Below are 17,990 nucleotides of genomic sequence, written 5' to 3' on the forward strand. Positions count from 1 at the left end.
TCTGACTTCAGGTTACGCTATTCTGACTTCTGGTCACGCTCTTCTGACTTCTGGTCACGCTATTCTGACTTCTGGTCACGCTCTTCTGACTTCAGGTCACGCTCTTCTGACTTCTGGTCACGCTATTCTGACTTCTGGTCACGCTCTTCTGAATTCTGGTCACGCTCTTCTGACTTCAGGTCACGCTCTTCTGACTTCAGGTCACGCTATTCTGACTTCAGGTCACGCTCTTCTGACTTCAGGTTACGCTCTTCTGACTTCTGGTCACGCTATTCTGACTTCTGGTCACGCTCTTCTGACTTCAGGTCACGCTCTTCTGACTTCTGGTCACGCTCTTCTGACTTCAGGTCACGCTATTCTGACTTCTGGTCACGCTCTTCTGACTTCAGGTCACGCTCTTCTGACTTCTGGTCACGCTCTTCTGACTTCAGGTCACGCTATTCGGACTTCTGGTCACGCTCTTCTGACTTCTGGTCCTTCTATTCTGAATTCTGGTCACGCTCTTCTGACTTCAGGTCACGCTCTTCTGACTTCTGGTCACGCTCTTCTGACTTCTGGTCACGCTATTCTGACTTCAGGTCACGCTCTTCTGACTTCAGGTCACGCTATTCTGACTTCTGGTCACGCTCTTCTGACTTCTGGTCCTTCTATTCTGAATTCTGGTCACGCTCTTCTGACTTCAGGTCACGCTCTTCTGACTTCAGGTCACGCTCTTCTGACTTCTGGTCACGCTATTCTGACTTCTGGTCACGCTCTTCTGAATTCTGGTCACGCTCTTCTGACTTCTGGTCACGCTATTCTGACTTCTGGTCACGCTCTTCTGACTTCTGGTCCTTCTATTCTGAATTCTGGTCACGCTCTTCTGATTTCTGGTCACGCTATTCTGACTTCAGGTCACGCTATTCTGACTTCTGGTCACGCTCTTCTGACTTCTGGGGCCTCATTTATAAACGTTGCGTACGCACAAAAGAAGGCGTACGCCGCTCTCTACGCAATAATTGGTATTTATAAAAAGCAAACTTGACGGGAAAATGTGCGGTCCTTCACGCAAGCTCTGACCCAGGCGTACGCACAAAAACGGGTGAAATGAGAAATGGCGACACCGTCGGCAGATGGAAGAAACACGTGAAAGTGTGTGAAACTGTAGACCGTTGTGTAAAAGAAATGGCTATGCCTCTCATAAATAACATTAAGACTTCACAAAGCAAGTCTTACAATGAGCCTACACGAACACCCGTTTGATCGATCTGCAGTGTAAAACAAACAAAATCAAACGAAAATTGCAACATAAATGCAAATTAACACATATTTGCAAAAAGAAAAGTGAAATATGTTCTGCAATAATATTGGCATGTTATGCATTGCAATTCATCCTCATAAATATGGTAAACAACGAAATAGCTAATGTACAAAACTGATATTCTCGTCAAGTGTCCGTCTGGCGGAGCAGATAGATGCAATTAGACAGATAGATAGATAATTAGGGAGATATATAGATAAATAGATAGATGTATTAATTGTCCACTGGGGAAAGTTGTTTTCATAGTAAAATTTCTTCATCAGCTACGTTCATGGTATTCATGCATATGCCTTTAGTTTTATTTTTGATAAAATGACGTATGTCTCAACCATTCAGAAAGCTGCAAGACATTACATTTGCACAGAACTATTTCCCATTTCCACGTAGATTATAACCGACATCTGTAGCTTGTCAGATTCAATTAAATGGATGGAAATAAAATGCCCATCTCAATGCGTAATGACGCACAATGGCTGATCTTGTGCTCTAGAAGATGTGGCGAATGGAAGGATTCGGAGTGAACGCATCTTCAGACAGCAAGAGGACACACTCTGGCGATGGAGCACTAGACGCTTTTTTGCCTCGACTTTGATGTCCGACCATTTCTTTTTTATTTCGGCGATAGTCCGAGGTTGTGAGGCTACAGCATTTACGGCGTCTGCAACCTTTTGCCACTCAAGTGCCTTTTTGGCATTAGTAATGCCCACACTGTGCCCTCCAAACAACACTTTTCTTCTCTTTTCAACCTCGCCAACGATAACTTCTACCTCACATTGAGTGAAGTTACGTTTTTTTTAAATTTTCTCTCTGTGTTTGCCATGATTTCGCAACCTATGAATATTAACTTGTGGGCGTTTCACGGACTATTTATGGGCAACTATGGGCGTGACATGAAGCCGCAAAAGCTGCGCTACATTTAGAATTGATTGTGATTTATTAAGGGAAAACTGCGTAGGATGTGCGTGCGCACGGTTTTATAAATCCGAATATTTCTGTGCGTACGCACGTCCTATGTTTCATCCGTACGCCAATTCTGACGCAAATCTTACGCAAAGTTTTATAAATGAGGCCCCAGGTCACACTATTCTGACTTCTGGTCACGCACTTCTGACTTCTGGTCACGCTATTCTGACTTCTGGTCACGCTCTTCTGACTTCTGGTCACGCTCTTCTGACTTCTGATTGGGTTTAAGGTGGCATTTAAGAGATGGGGTTTAAGGTGGCCTTTAAGAGATGGGGTTTAAGGTGGCCTTTAAGAGATGGGGTTTAAGGTGGCATTTAAGAGATGGGGTTTAAGGTGGCATTTAAGAGATGGGGTTTAAGGTGGCATTTAAGAGATGGGGTTTAAGGTGACATTTAAGAGATGGGGTTTAAGGTGACATTTAAGAGATGGGGTTTAAGGTGGCATTTAAGAGATGGGGTTTAAGGTGGCATTTAAGAGATGGGGTTTAAGGTGGCATTTAAGAGATGGAGTTTAAGGTGGCATTCAAGAGATGGGGTTTAAGGTGGCATTTAAGAGATGGGGTTTAAGGTGGCATTTAAGATATTGGAGTTTAAGGTGGCATTCAAGAGATGGGGTTTAAGGTGACATTTAAGAGATGGGGTTTAAGGTGGCATTTAAGAGATGGGGTTTAAGGTGACATTTAAGAGCTGGGGTTTAAGGTGGCATTTAAGAGATGGGGTTTAAGTTGGCATTTAAGAGATGGGGTTTAAGGTGGCATTTAAGAGATGGAGTTTACGGTGGCATTTAAGAGATGGGGTTTAAGGTGGCATTCAAGAGATGGGGATTAAGGTGGCATTTAAGAGATGGGATTTAAGGTGGCATTTAAGAGATGGGGTTTAAGGTGGCATTCAAGAGATGGGGTTTAAGGTGGCATTTAAGAGATGGGGTTTAAGGTGGCATTTAAGAGATGGGGTTTAAGGTGGCATTTAAGAGATGGGATTTAAGGTGGCATTTAAGAGATGGGGTTTCAGGTGGCATTTAAGAGAAATGGGTTCTTGAAGGGTTTGTTCACCCAAAAATGAAAATTCTGTCATTAATTCCTCACCCTCATGTCGTTCACCACCCATAAGAACTTCGTTCATGTTCAGAACACAAACTAAGATATTTTTAATGAAATCGTAGAGCTCTCTGACCCCTCAACAGGCAGCAACGACAGAACGCCGGCTTACCATTGGGCGACGTTGTTCACGTGAGCACCACAATGCACGCGCTGGCCAATGGTGAGCCAATGGTGACCAATGGTAATCGCTGCGCTGTATTTACTTCATCAACAGCGTAGGAGAATGACATTGAAGAGAAGAAATTGTTGAATACAGTCGTTATTTTTGTTTTTTGCGCAAAAAAAGTATTCTCAACGCTTCATAAAATTAAGATTGAGTCACATGAGCCCTGTTTCCACCGAAATGACCCAGAAAAATTTGTACCAGGAACATTTTTCCCCCCAGATCTGCTACTGTCTGCGTTTCCACTGCGTCTCTTAGGCCAGAGACGCGGGACTGCGCGCGACTGTTCCTCCCAGTCAGTGACGGACAATAATCATTTTTGCGCGACACTGTCTGCAACCATAACAAGTGGAGGAGATGCAAGCAGTGCTGCTTTTGCTAGTTATGTATTGTTTACTAAAGAGGTAATTAACAAAACAGCGGAAAAGAGACGAGCACTGATACTAAAGCATATTCTGAAAGCTCGTAAAGCTAGATTTAAAATAAGACAACGTATGTTATTATCAGCTATTACGGACATCGAATGCGTGCCATCGGACAGAAAGAGCAAGACTGATATTTACTGGACTATTTTAACAATGCCTTTACTACCTTTCTGGACCTTGAATGTTGCAATGACGTAGATGCCTATGGATGGTTCAGAGAGCTCTCGGATTTCATCAAAAAGTGTTCTGAAGATGAACGAAAGTCTTACAGGTTTGGAACGACATGAGGGTGAGGAATTAATGACAGAATTTTCATTTTTGGGTGAACTGTCGCTTTAAGGCCTTTGTTTGTGTGCAGTGTTGGGGTAACTTGAGTAACTTGAGTTACGTAATAATATGACTTTTTCCAAGTAACTAGTAAAGTAACGCATTACTTTTCAAATTTACAACAAAATATCTGAGTTACTTTTTCACATTAATTTGACTGACAGCTCTCCTGCCCCCATGTTGAGAAAAAATAAGTGCAGAGGCGTTGTGTGTGAACATGAGGGTTATTGTAGTTCCAGACTAAATGTGAGCATTTATTTATCTCACTTGCACAATAAAGATTCTGTACTCCTCAAAATGATTAAAATCAGTCAAATGCAAAATCAGAATACTATGCAAACCTCCAATAATTAAATGTTAAATAAAACTATTTGTATGCATAATCTACCTTTATATTTAATTGACCAATGTCTTGCTGCTGACCTTTGATGATGAAAATTACTAGATTTTTTTGTTTTTATTGGTAAAACTTTTTTCTCTTGCATCCTATTCTACCATTATCCAGAGCTGCACCCTCGACTGTTCATGCAGGAATCTGCATTTTTACCTCAGCCTGGGGCTTATTATTTCAATTTTGGTATTTTACCATCTTTACCGTTGCACAAAAATATAACTTTTTTTGTTATAAACAAAAACAAGCCCAGCCCAGGTGAGAAAAAGTAACTCAAAAGTAACGTAACGCATTACTTTTCTTAAAAAGTAACTACCGGTAAGTAACTCAATTAGTTACTTTTTAAGGGAGTAATGCAATATTGTAATGCATTACTTTTCAAAGTAACTTTCCCCAACACTGTTTGTTTGTGTGTGTGTGTGTGTGTGTGTGTGAGTGTGTTTGTGTGTGTGTGTGTGTGTGTGTGTGAGAGAGAGAGAGAGAGAGAGAGAGAGAGAGAGAGAGAGAGAGAGAGAGAGAGAGAGAGAGAGAGAGAGAGAGAGAGAGAGAGAGAGAGAGAGAGAGAGAGAGAGTTTTGACAGTTAAAAGGAAATCATGAACATTCCATCAATGCAAGTTCTATGGAATATTTGAGAATATTTGATTGACTATTATGGGGAAACCATAAATCCAGCAGGTTAGAAAAATGACACCATGATGAAACAGATCAGCCTGAAGAACTAAGCCGAGTTTCGTGGAGACAATGCTAGGGAAAGTTTTCACACCCTGAATGAAAGTCTACTGGAGTTTGGACTTTTCACTGCCAAGTTTGGTGGTTGTAGCTTGAAAGCTCTAGGAATGAGAAAAATGGGGTCTCAGGAAAAATTGTTTAAATAGAAGAAAACCAACATAATTACAGATCAGATTGTGGAAACCCTGTCAATTTGACCGATATCAGGACATTTTTTAATTGTGATTTTCATATATGGAAAATCATTCAAATTTATATGAATAATATGTGACCCTGGACCACAAAACCAGTCATAAGGGTCAGATTTTTTTTAAACTGAGATTTATAGATCACCTGAATTGTTAGGATAGGACAATATTTGGCCAATATTCAACTTTTTGTATACTAAATATTGAGAAAATTGCCTTTAAAGTTGTCCAAATGAAGTCCTTAGCAATGCATATTACTACTAATAATACATTTTTGATATATATTTACGGTAGGAAATATACAAAATATCTTCATGGAACATCTTTACTTAATATCCTAATGATTTTTGGCATAAAAGAAAAATGCAATGTATTGTTGGCTATTGCCACAAATATACCTGTGTGACTTATGACTGGTGTTGAGCTCCAGGGTCATGTATACATTTGTTTAGTTTTTGATCTGCCATAAAATATTTAATTGGCTAGAATTTGTAGTGAAAACTTCTGGTATCTGGTTCTACTAGACATTGTTTCACTCCATTTCATTTCCAGGGGCCCGTTTCAGAAAGGAGGTTAAGTGAAAACTCTGAGTATGTTAACCCTGAAATAAGGGAAACTCTGGGTTTTCTGTTTCAGAATGGGAGGTATGTCAAACCCGAGAAAGCAGGGTAAGTCAAGCCCGTTTCTGAAAGAGAGGTAACTTATACTCAGAGTCAGTTACCAGGGTAACTTTAACTCTTTAACTTAACTCTGTGAACCTAACCTGGTCAGGAGCAGGTTTTCTTTGGTAAACCCAGAGTTTCTTTCAGTCTCCTCCCCTTTTTTAAAGCGCCAACTGTGTTTAAATAGTTTATTCGTTCATTCAAACTGCACAAATGCTTTTTTACTGAGTATTTTGGTCGGATTTCAAGTACAAATATCAAACAATTATAAATTTAATCTAAATCTAAAGTAAGCGAAGTTAACTTAAAACAAATTAAATTATCTGCCACTTGACAAAAATACATAGTGAGAAAAGCATTCTTTGCAGTGGAGGTACATTCATTCATTGCTCATATTTTCATCATGAGGACACTGTCAAACTGACAAAAATGGCATGTCCTTTTATACAGGAAGGATCGTGACGTTCACTTGATAAACCTCTAGAAGTAACCCTGATAATTAGAATTTTCTTTAGGATTTCCAGTGGTTGGACGCATTGATGACACTCATATTCCCATCATCACACTTTCTGAAAATGGATTTACTATGGAATGGAAGGATGCTGCCAGATGGTAGTACGAGATATATGCCATAACCACCACCACAGCTGTTAAATACATTTATTTACAATTTTTATGGTCATCTTTATTTCCTACGAATACTTTATTATTTTTCCTGTTGGATGTTAATATTCTTCCTCCATCTCCCCTTCATCTGTCAGTGGTGCTGGTGTTTGGCTGGCCTGAGTAGAAGTCAAATGTTAATGTCATTACCCTAATTAATAAATGTAACAGGTGGGATTAGAGAACATTTCATTATGTGAAAAGAGCATAGACCCTTTTCACATTTCTGGGTTTCTCAGAGCGGAAGTCGTCATAGGGTAAACTTTTATAGCGGTGAATGAAAGAATACATTAAATATATATTTTTTGTGTCCCCATTTGCTCAAATAGCAAAAGAAAAACTCCACAATAGTGATTTCACAACTTTCAAAAAGAGGGAAAGAATAGAGTGAGTTTGATAACGGAAGTGAAAAGAGATAAAGATGTTAATTTTCACCATCACTCCCATAGACACTGTATTAGAAACACTCTCACAGCAGCGGTAACTTGTTTTTTGTAATTTGATGCAAAAGTAGTATAATACAAAGTATTAGTGTTATAAATGTACATACATTTAAAAATACAAAAAACGTTGCAGGATTTACGATATTGATGACCATTAAAACACGTCATCACAGTGAAAAGGGTCTATGTGGGAAAAGCTGCTGCACATTGGACACTGAATGATATTTAATTAATGTGTCAAATCTTGGTAAAGTCATTAAACCTACACCCATGAACATTTTATGCTTAAAGCTTTATCTGATTGAATTATGTTTTTATTTTTCATTTTTAGCTGCTGCCACATTCTTTTTTTGCCTTTTGGATACCATGAAAATTAAACTTAATTAAAATAATTAAGAATTAAACTTACATATTAACCCGGAAGTATGCAAACTTATTTTTGTTGGGTGCTGTTGCCATGGTGAATCGTAATTTCGTAGCTCCATTGATCGTGGCTTTTCATAGTTGGAGTGCATGTGCTTAACTCAGAGTCAGTCTATTCAGAGTTGATTGAACTGCCTCAATTCAGCTGTTCTGAAACCCAAAACTCAAAGTTACCCATCTCAGAGTAAGTCAACTCAGAGTTCAGGTTTAAACTCAGAGTTGGTTGAACCTCCTTACTGAAACGGGCCCCAGGACTGGTATCTGAGACACAACATTTAAATCCCACCCATGTCTGTGATATGATTTTAAAACGTCATATCCAGTTATTATGGACCACTGGGAGACTCAATAAAAAAAAGTAATAGAAATTATCAGCACAACATGTACAAAAACAAAATTCTCAAGACCAATCGAGTAAGTTTAGGTCATAAAGCTTTATCAAAAATCAATATGTAGATTGAATCTTTCAAGTATTTTTCCATTTTATCTTGATGCATCTCAAAAATCATTTTCATAAACGTTCCAAATGTGAAATTATGTTCAAACCAGATTATCAAATAATGACGAGTGCCTACAAGTGCCTATAACTGAATTAAAAAAAACTTGTTTAACTGTATTCTTGTGAGATAAACAGGCACTGTGATTTACTCAAGTGATTTGGCACTAGAGACGTTGCAACTTATAAACGGACAACACAAATCTCAATCCGGACCGTGATGGACTGGAAAAACAACTGATCATTAAGTGTCAAAGGTCAAAATGAGATTCAGGTTAAGCTACAAATGTCTTCTAGCTAATGATCGTCTTCATCCCAAACTTCCCAACACATTTCTTTTATAAAGGCAGTAATAAATGTGTGTGTGATATTTCAAGAAAAAGGCAAATCGTTTTTTTTTCCCCCCATGATAACAATTAATACAGATCCAACACATAAAATCGCAGATAGCCAGTGTTTTTAGAGCGCCACAATGTGCAAAGTCATTTAAAAAAAGCTTCCTCTGCTGCTTCATCAACAGAAATGCCCTTGAAAACAAGGACTTAAGCAGCTGATCCGACCGACATCGATAAAACAGTCCAGTAGTGCATAAAACACTTGTTGAATAAAAAACATCCCGCATCATGTAAAGCTGTGATGTCTGAGGAGCGATTCTACTCCTTCAGAGGAACAGAAGGGATTTCTGTGGAAGAAAGCACACAGACGATAACCAGCTTGCTGTTTTTGAGTCTTTCTTTGTCCCCCTGTCGTTCAAACATAGAAGTCCAGCCTGCTGGGGATGACCTTGCAGCCCTGCATGGAGAAGACGCGCTCCTCTTTAGGGAAGTAGTTCAGGTCGTGGGCCATCGTTTCAACCACTTCTTTATCCGGGGCGTGACCCTTGGAGACCATCTCGGCCAAACCGCACTGAATGATGTGCTTGTACTCCAGAGGAAGGAACGGCACGAAGAAATCCACCAGGTTCTTATCGATTAAACTAGTGTGCCAGAAACCACCTGTGGATGGAGAGAAGAAAAACAAAACAAACGTGTAAATGGTTTAAGTGCCCCTATTATGCTATTTTAAAGGCACAATTGTGTTTTGAAGGTCTCTGTTGTGATTGGTCTGCTCTGCTCTGATTGGTCAGAGGGCCTAGTCTGTTGTGATTGGTCTACTCTGCTCTGATTGGTCAGAGGGCCTAGTCTGTTGTGATTGGTCTACTCTGCTCTGATTGGTCAGAGGGCCCAGTCTGTTGTGATTGGTCTGCTCTGCTCTGATTGGTCAGAGGGCCCAGTCTGTTGTGATTGGTCTGCTCTGCTCTGATTGGTCAGAGGGCCCAGTCTGTTGTGATTGGTCTACTCTGCTCTGATTGGTCAGAGGGCCCAGTCTGTTGTGATTGGTCTACTCTGCTCTGATTGGTCAGAGGGCCCAGTCTGTTGTGATTGGTCTACTCTGCTCTGATTGGTCAGAGGGCCCAGTCTGTTGTGATTGGTCTACTCTGCTCTGATTGGTCAGAGGGCCCAGTCTGTTGTGATTGGTCTACTCTGCTCTGATTGGTCAGAGGGCCCAGTCTGTTGTGATTGGTCTACTCTGCTCTGATTGGTCAGAGGGCCCAGTCTGTTGTGATTGGTCTGCTCTGCTCTGATTGGTCAGAGGGCCCAGTCTGTTGTGATTGGTCTGCTCTGCTCTGATTGGTCAGATGGCCCAGTCTGTTGTGATTGGTCTGCTCTGCTCTGATTGGTCAGAGGGCCCAGTCTGTTGTGATTGGTCTGCTCTGCTCTGATTGGTCAGAGGGCCCAGTCTGTTGTGATTGGTCTGCTCTGCTCTGATTGGTCAGATGGCCCAGTCTGTTGTGACAGAATCTACTCTCCTATTATTGGTCAGAGCAATTTGATCTTTAAAACTTTGCAGGCCGTTTACATTCACAAACATATTACACTGCATGAAAGGTAATTTTCGAAAAAGCATAATGGGGAAATTGAATTAAAAAAACAATACATATGTTGTGAGACCTTCATTACACTGGACACCCTAAACAAACTACAGTGAAAATAAACGAAATGACTTAAAATGCACTCCATTTAATGCATAATGATACAATTGTGGTGAGCATTTTCTGCTCCATATTTTAGCATTAGCAATAGAGATAGGAGGCATGTGACGTACTGTTTCTGTTGTTGAAGACGGACAGTGACAGTGCCGTCTCTAGATCCTTCAGCTGGATGTCCTCTCGCTCTCTCCCGTCCCTCCAGAAATCCAGAGCCACCTGAACGATGTTCTCGCCGCCGGCGTTACTATAAAAACAAAAACATCTGGGTGTAAAAGGGTCCTCTGATAAATAAAAAAAGCCATTTTATGCCATTTCAGAGCAAATACATATCAGTCAAAAGTTTGGAATAATTACATTTTTTTTCTAAGTCTTTCTAAGTCTCTTCTGCTCACCAAGGCTGCTTTAATTTGATCAAAAATACAGTTATATTTTGAAAATATTATTACAATTTAAAATAATTGTTTCTATTTAAATATATTGTAAAATGTAATGTATTCCTGTGATCAAAGCTGCATTTTCAGCATCATTACTCCAGTCTTCAGTGTCACATGATCCTTCAGAAATCATTCTAATATGAGGATTTGATGCTCAATTATTATTATTGGTGCTCAATCATTAATGATGGTTCTTATTATTATCAATGTTGAAAACAGTTTCTCTGCATAAATTTGATAGTGATAGAAATTAATTTATATATATATATATGTATATATTTTTTTTTTTGTGTTAACTGTGTGTGTGTGTAGTACTGTGTATAATTATGTATATCTGAATACAAACATGTATATATAAGAAATATGTATGTATGTATGTATGTATGCATGTATGTATGCATGTATGTATGCATATATATATATATATATATATATAAAAAAAAGACAACATTTTTGTCCATTTAGTTTGCTTGATACTGGACAGTACGATGATAACTAGTGACCAATTGCATTAATAACAGATTTACAGATTGAAATGATCTGTGTTTACTTAAGTACACACTAACACTGACCTGAGGAAAATGAAGATGGCCTGTCTGTACGACACTCCGTTGAGATTGTCATAGAAGTCCAGGTACGGCTTTATACTGTCGATCAGCCCGGGATGCATTTTATCCATTTCATCAAAGACGAACATGGAACGTGGGCAGAGGGTCACATTCCCCCTCACCCAGTCTTGTAACTGGGACTAAACAAATGCAAACATACATTTTGTTCAGATGTGACTATAACAAATTTAACTGGATGCATTTTGTTGTTGTAGTGAAATAAATAATGCCATTTCCATGTATTTGCATTTAGAAATGCGTTACCTTGTATGTGTCAATGTGTTTCTCGTGAGGAAAGTGTGCCGTTGCTGTAAACAGATGAACAAAGCTGCTCGACATTCCTTTCTCGTATATATTTTCGGCTATCAGCTGGCTCACAAAGTTCTTCCCAGTCCCGGTCCAGCCGTGGAGGGACAGAACCAGAGGTTTCTTCGGGTTTTCATTTTTCATGAAGCCTGTGACGGCTTTCAGGATGACCTGAGCAGCAACGTGCTGCCCGTACAGCTTGGTGTTGAGGTCATACTTCAGTCCTGAGGACAGATTTACAGCAAACATGTGATTTATACGCAACATCTGCACTTCAAATAAATAAATACATGCATGAGACAACAAAACAAGTTTCATTGTTTACAAACAAAAAACCATACAGTCGTATTGTTCGATGCATGTTGGCTGATCAAATCAAACTGATTCTGAATGAAATCATTGAGAATAACAGGCTAACACAATTCTGACTTTATGTCACGCAATTCTGACTTTACAACTGCTTTACTGCTTTACTACTTTACAACTGCTTTACATCACGCAATTCTGACTTTACGTCGCTCAATTCTGACTTTACAACTTCTTTACTTCTGACTTTACTACTGACTTTACTATTCTGACTTAACGTCACACTCTTCTGACTTTACGTCACACTCTTCTGACTTAACGTCACACTCTTCTGACTTTACGTCACACTCTTCTGACTTAACGTCACACTCTTCTGACTTTACGTCACGCTCTTCTGACTTTACGTCACGCTCTTCTGACTTCAGGTCACGCTCTTCTGACTTCAGGTCACGCTCTTCTGACTTTACATGCAATTCTGACTTTATATTAAACAATTCTGAGAAGAAGAAAAAAAGTCAGAATTGCGAGATGTAAACTCACAATTGTGAGATTAAAAAAAAGTCGTAATTACCTTATACATTTTTTTATTCTGTGGCGGAAACAAGCTTCCATACTCCAGCGCTAATTTTGCTAGAAAATATTCTTTCACTAAACAAAATTAAACACTAATTTCATATTGTCTTTCAATATTTCAAGCAATTTTCAAGTACCTCTTCATAAATATGGCCTACATTTAAATTTTTTACTTCAAGCACATAGTACAAACTAGGGCTGCAACAAAAATACGTCAACATGCGTGAAATGCGTTGACATCACATTATTTAAGTTCTAGAATAGTGGCAGCTTCTGCTCCCGGGCATAGTGAAAATTATCATTTATCATATAAAGCCAGACCTCGACATTCAAAAGTGTGGGAGTACTTTAAACAGAAGCCGAATAAAACTGTGCTTTGTTCGCTCTGTAACGCCGGTTTCACACTGCACGCGGTGGCAGAGCAGAAGCTGTGTGTGTGGAGAGCAGGAGCCACGCACCCTTTGGGCTTTCACACTGCCAGTGTTCGTCTCACGCAGCTTAACCGTGGCGTGTTTATTGCAAATACAGACGAATATTGTCCATTCGGTCACATTTTCCGGTGTTCTTCTCCGACCCTTTTATTTATTATGGGCAGCATATATCTGCTTCAAATGCGACCTGGTTCCGCTCTGTCCCAAACACATATGCATAATAACATGCTGTATATAGGTAGTTTACATGATTGAAGTAACATTAAAGTTAAGATATGCCTCTAGCTTTAATCATTTAAATGTGTCATTGAAGTTTGGGCAAAAACTTCTGGCAGCTTTAGTCGTTGTTTATGCACATGTATATCTTCAAAATAGACGACTAGTTATACATTAACACTATGCTGAAAGCTCCTGTATGTGAACCTTTTGCAGATAAATACAAGTGCATTTTCGTTTACTATTGACACAAATCAATAAGTAAATCATACTCAACTATTATAGTAAACAACTTTTCCTAATTAGGCCTACTCTGTATACATTTTATGATGAATAGTATCATTAGTTATACATAATGTTTAAAATGCTTCTTGTGTTCATATATTTCATTATAAAATGGCTTATGTACACTACCCTTCCTGAAATACAATTAATATTGTCATTCATTGATTTCATGTTAAAATAATATACAAATTAACTACCCTCTTTGAAATACAATAATCAGTAAAAAAGAATTATCAGATGAATTATGGAAAAATAATCGTTAGATTAGTCGACTAATCGAGAAAAAAAATCGTTAGTTGCAGCTCTAGTACAAACCCTGTTATACAAGTTTCTTTGTTTACAATGATAATTTAAAAATAAACATACAACCCGGCTGTAATATTTCAAAAAATAATAATTATTATTAGTATCAAATTGTAAAATCAACGTACAATAAGAGGCTTTTAGGTACTTTTAGGTGATATAATGCACACATGCATGATCAGAGGATGATCAAATCAAACTATACTACACATTCTGATCACATTTTCACCTGTTGCGTTAAACTTGACCCAGTTCTCATCACACGTTTCATATAAATAGCGATATATTTTCCTGCCCAGCATAGCAGCTCCTGTTCCCACCAGCAGTGAAGTGGACACGGGCTCTATGGCCTCCACGATCAGCCCTGAGATCAGGATGCAGTGCAGTAAGGTTGTCCATGCGGGAGGCGGCCGAGCTTTCATTTTACTGCATTAAACATCGATGCTTTTAATTGGAAACGGGGAAAAAAACAAACCGAAGGCTCCAACTCACTCACAGCCCGCACTTCCTGCTTGGGGAAAAACGACGTCGAATGCGTGCGACGAATGACGCATGCGCGCAGCGTTCGGTTCAAAAGTGCATCTTGATGTTGCATTGGTTTGGTTGTTTGGTCACTGACCAGTGTGTCACGCCGTCTATTCAGTACATGCACATTTTAAAATTATATATATATATATATATATATATATATATATATATATATATATATATATATATATATATATATATATATATATATATATATATATATATATATATATATATATATATGCAGACGACGATTGGGGGATTATACTTCAGGAGTGTCAAGTTAAATAAAACTACTTGCAGCTTAAAAAAACCCTGTGAAAATCTGTCTACATATTAGATTAGTTATGATTTCGGGGTGAATCGTATATTATCATTACATTTGCATTTAATCATTCATCCAAAGCGACTTACACATTATTAATTAATATGAACTGCATTCAAACTGATTGAGAACACATGCAACTCCATCATCAGCACCAATACAAGAATTAGTGCTATAATACATGATTATACATTATACACTATATTGCCAAACGTTTTGGGACGCCTGCCTTTACATGCACATGAATCCGTAGGGTTTAATATGGAGTTGGTCCACCCTTTACAGCTAAAACAGCTTCAACTCTTCTGGGAAGGCTTTCCTCAAGGTTTAAGAGTGTGTTTATGGGAATTTTTGACCATTCTTCTAGAAGCACATTTGTGAGGTGAGGCACTGATGTTGGACGAGAAGGCCTGGCTCTCAGTCTCCTCTCTAATTCATCCCAAAGGTGTTCCATCGGGATGAGGTCAGGACTCGGTGCAGGCCAGTCAAGTTCCTCCACACCAAACTCACTCATCCATGTCTTTATGGACCGACGCTTTGTGCACTGGTGTCATGTTGGAACAGGAAGGGGCCGTCCCCAAACTGCTCCCACAAAGTTGGGAGCATGAAATTGTCCAAAATGTCTTGGTATGCTGAAGTATTAAAAGTTCCTTTCACTGGAACTAAGGGGCCAAGCCCAACCCCTGAAAAACAACCCCCACACCATAATCCCCCCTCCACCAAACATTACACTTGGCACAATGCAGTCAGGTAAGTCCCGTTCTCCTGGCTGCCGCTAAACCCAGACTCGTCCATCGGATTGCCAGACAGAGAAGCGTGATTGGTCACTCCAGAGAACACGTAGAGTCCAGTGGCGGCGTGCTTTACCCCACTGCATCCCACGCTTTGCATTGCACTTGGTGATGTAAGGCCTGGATGAGCTGCTCGGCCATGGAAACCCATCCATGAAGCTCTACACACTGCTCTTGAGCTCATCTGAAGGCCACACAAAGTTTGGAGGTCTGAAGATATTGACTCTGCAGAAAGTTGGCGACTTATGCGCCTCAGTATGCGCTGATTTTACGTTGCCTTGGTTCCCCAATTGCTTCCACTTTGTTATAACACCACTAACAGTTGACCGTGGAATATTTAGTAATGAGGAAATTTCACGAATATACTTATTGCACAGGTGGAAACCTATCACAGTTCCACGCTTGAGTTCACTGAGCTCCTGAGAGAGACCCATTCTTTCACAGATGTTTGTAGAAGTGTCTGCATGTCTAGTGCTTGATATTATACACCTGTGGCCATAGAAGTGATTGAACACACACACACACACACACACACACACACACACACACACACACACACACACACACACACACACACACACACACACTATATATATATAAAAAAATACATATATAATACAACTACAAGTTTCAGCTGCACTGCATTTGTATTGGGAATTAAAACCCTAACAGGAAGTAAACATCAATACAAGAGGCTGTTAATAAATTCTGCATGCCCTGGCTGTCTATTTGTTTGGCTATATGATATGCAAATAAAGATACATGTGGATTTAATTCATTTTTATATGGAAATTGTTGGTTTATACGTTACCATATGACCAACATTGCAACACCGGAAGCATACGCACATCTTAGAACTACAAATAAAGACAAAACAAACCTGTTTTGTTGTACGAGATCCACTCCGGTCTGCAGCACTCGTGGAAGTAGTAGAGCACGTTCTGATAACTGGCCAGAAAGCCGGTGAGAGCCGCGGCCATCCCGACGGCGATGCTGGTGCTGATCGGCTCTATCGCCGCCGTGAGCGACACACAGCCCGCGAGCACCAGACAACACGTCAACCGCATTCCGCAGGCTGACACCGGAGAGGACAAGGCGATCTGAATCAACAGCACACCAATATCGTGCTAATCCGCTTTAGGAAACAATGATGAGCGACTTCCGTGAACCGAATCAAAAGAGTCCGTTAAGACCGAGCACGCGCTGCGAGGAGTTCCACACTGACACTGGCGTCATAGAAATGCCCGAGAGCTGTAAAATGTGTTCATATCTGTTTTTGGTGTGATATGGAAAATATGTCTCCAAATGTGTGAATAGTAAATATCATGTCCTCATTCTCAAAGAAATAGTTTATTTTGACAACACCCTGATAGGCTACATCACTGAAATATGAATCAATTCCATCATTGTATTTTTTATAAGATTCTCAAATCCTGGTTCTACTCTTGAACAATTGAAATAGACTTGCCATTGCTTATTAGATTTTTTTAAAAAATGTCTTTTTTCTTTTGCACCAAGATAAATAGCATGTCAAATAAATGTTTGTATATTTTCCACTGCTAAAAAATAATCAAAGTGTAATCGTTAGACCTAGAAAAAACAACAACTGTTTGGGCATTTATATCATGTTTGGCGCATTAAAAGCAATATATATATATATATATATATATATATATATATATATATATATATATATATATATATATATATATATATATATATATATATATTATAATATAATTGATATAATATAATATAATATAAAATAATATTATATAATTCATATAATATAAATAATATAATATAATATAATTTATATAATATAAAACAATATAATTAATTAATTAATTAATATAATATAATATAATATAATATAATATAATATAATTAATATAATATAATTAATATAATATAATATCATTAATATAATAAATTAATATAATATAATATAACATAACATAACATAACATAACATAACATAACATGACATAATTAATATAATATAATATAATATAATATAATATAATATAATATAATATAATATAATATAATATAATATAATTAATATAATATAATATAATATAATATAATATAATATAATATAATATAATATAATATAATTAATATAATATAATATAATATAATATAATATAATATAATATAATATAATATAATATAATATAATATAATATAATATAATAATATAATATAATATAATTAATATAATATAATATATAGCTTGTTTGGTATCACAGAAACACCAAGGGTATCCAAAGATACTGGTAAGAGATATATATTAATAAAAACATATATCCACCAAGTGTCAGGATGATGTTTTTCTATATGGTTTGACAAAAATGGTGCAATGTCACTCAGTAATGCCAACATTTTTGCTTAACTGTTTTTTTCCCTCCTTTGGACCTTCTGATATGATAATTATAATTAATTTTTGAATTGTGCATAAATATGCACCATTATTTGTGGTCCCTTCTTTAATGCTAATAGGAGGAGATTAAATTGAAAATACTATATGAAAATAATACTGTACATATATCACCAGGAGTTTCATCAGTAGTTGAAGA

The 17,990-nt window shown here is 38.1% G+C and overlaps 1 protein-coding gene across 2 annotated transcripts; it reads right to left on the reverse strand.

The window, feature by feature from the left end:
* Window positions 1-7,388: 7,388 nt before the first annotated feature.
* tor1 (torsin family 1) lies at window positions 7,389-16,639 on the reverse strand. 2 transcript variants are annotated; one of them, XM_079834526.1, is made up of 5 exons: window positions 16,289-16,639; window positions 11,609-11,874; window positions 11,309-11,484; window positions 10,419-10,546; window positions 7,389-9,268 (listed from the first exon to the last, which is right to left on the reverse strand). In XM_079834526.1, the coding sequence occupies exons 1-5, from the start codon at window positions 16,473-16,475 to the stop codon at window positions 9,024-9,026; spliced, it is 1,002 nt and encodes a 333-aa protein (XP_079690652.1). In that variant the 5' UTR covers window positions 16,476-16,639; the 3' UTR covers window positions 7,389-9,023. The 2 variants fall into 2 exon arrangements, with proteins under 2 accessions (XP_079690652.1, XP_079690651.1); XM_079834525.1 differs by lacking the exon at window positions 16,289-16,639 and adding an exon at window positions 13,994-14,300 and having other exon boundaries at window positions 7,406-9,268.
* Between the last annotated feature and the right edge of the window lie 1,351 nt (window positions 16,640-17,990).

Source organism: Gobio gobio, assembly GCF_949357685.1.
Source record: "Gobio gobio genome assembly, chromosome: 14".
In the NCBI taxonomy this organism is placed as follows: Eukaryota; Metazoa; Chordata; class Actinopteri; order Cypriniformes; family Gobionidae; genus Gobio; species Gobio gobio.

What these genes read in the sequence shown, in the direction of transcription:
- tor1 (XM_079834525.1), bottom strand. Translation starts at nt 14,186, where the DNA reads ATGAAAGCTCGGCCGCCTCCCGCATGGACAACCTTACTGCACTGCATC. An exon ending in GCCATCTTCATTTTCCTCAG is followed by an intron (nt 10,547 to 11,308) that starts GTCAGTGTTAGT and finishes TTGTTTTTATAG; the next exon opens with TAACGCCGGCGGCGAGAACA. An exon ending in CGTCTTCAACAACAGAAACA is followed by an intron (nt 9,269 to 10,418) that starts GTACGTCACATG and finishes CTCCATCCACAG; the next exon opens with GTGGTTTCTGGCACACTAGT.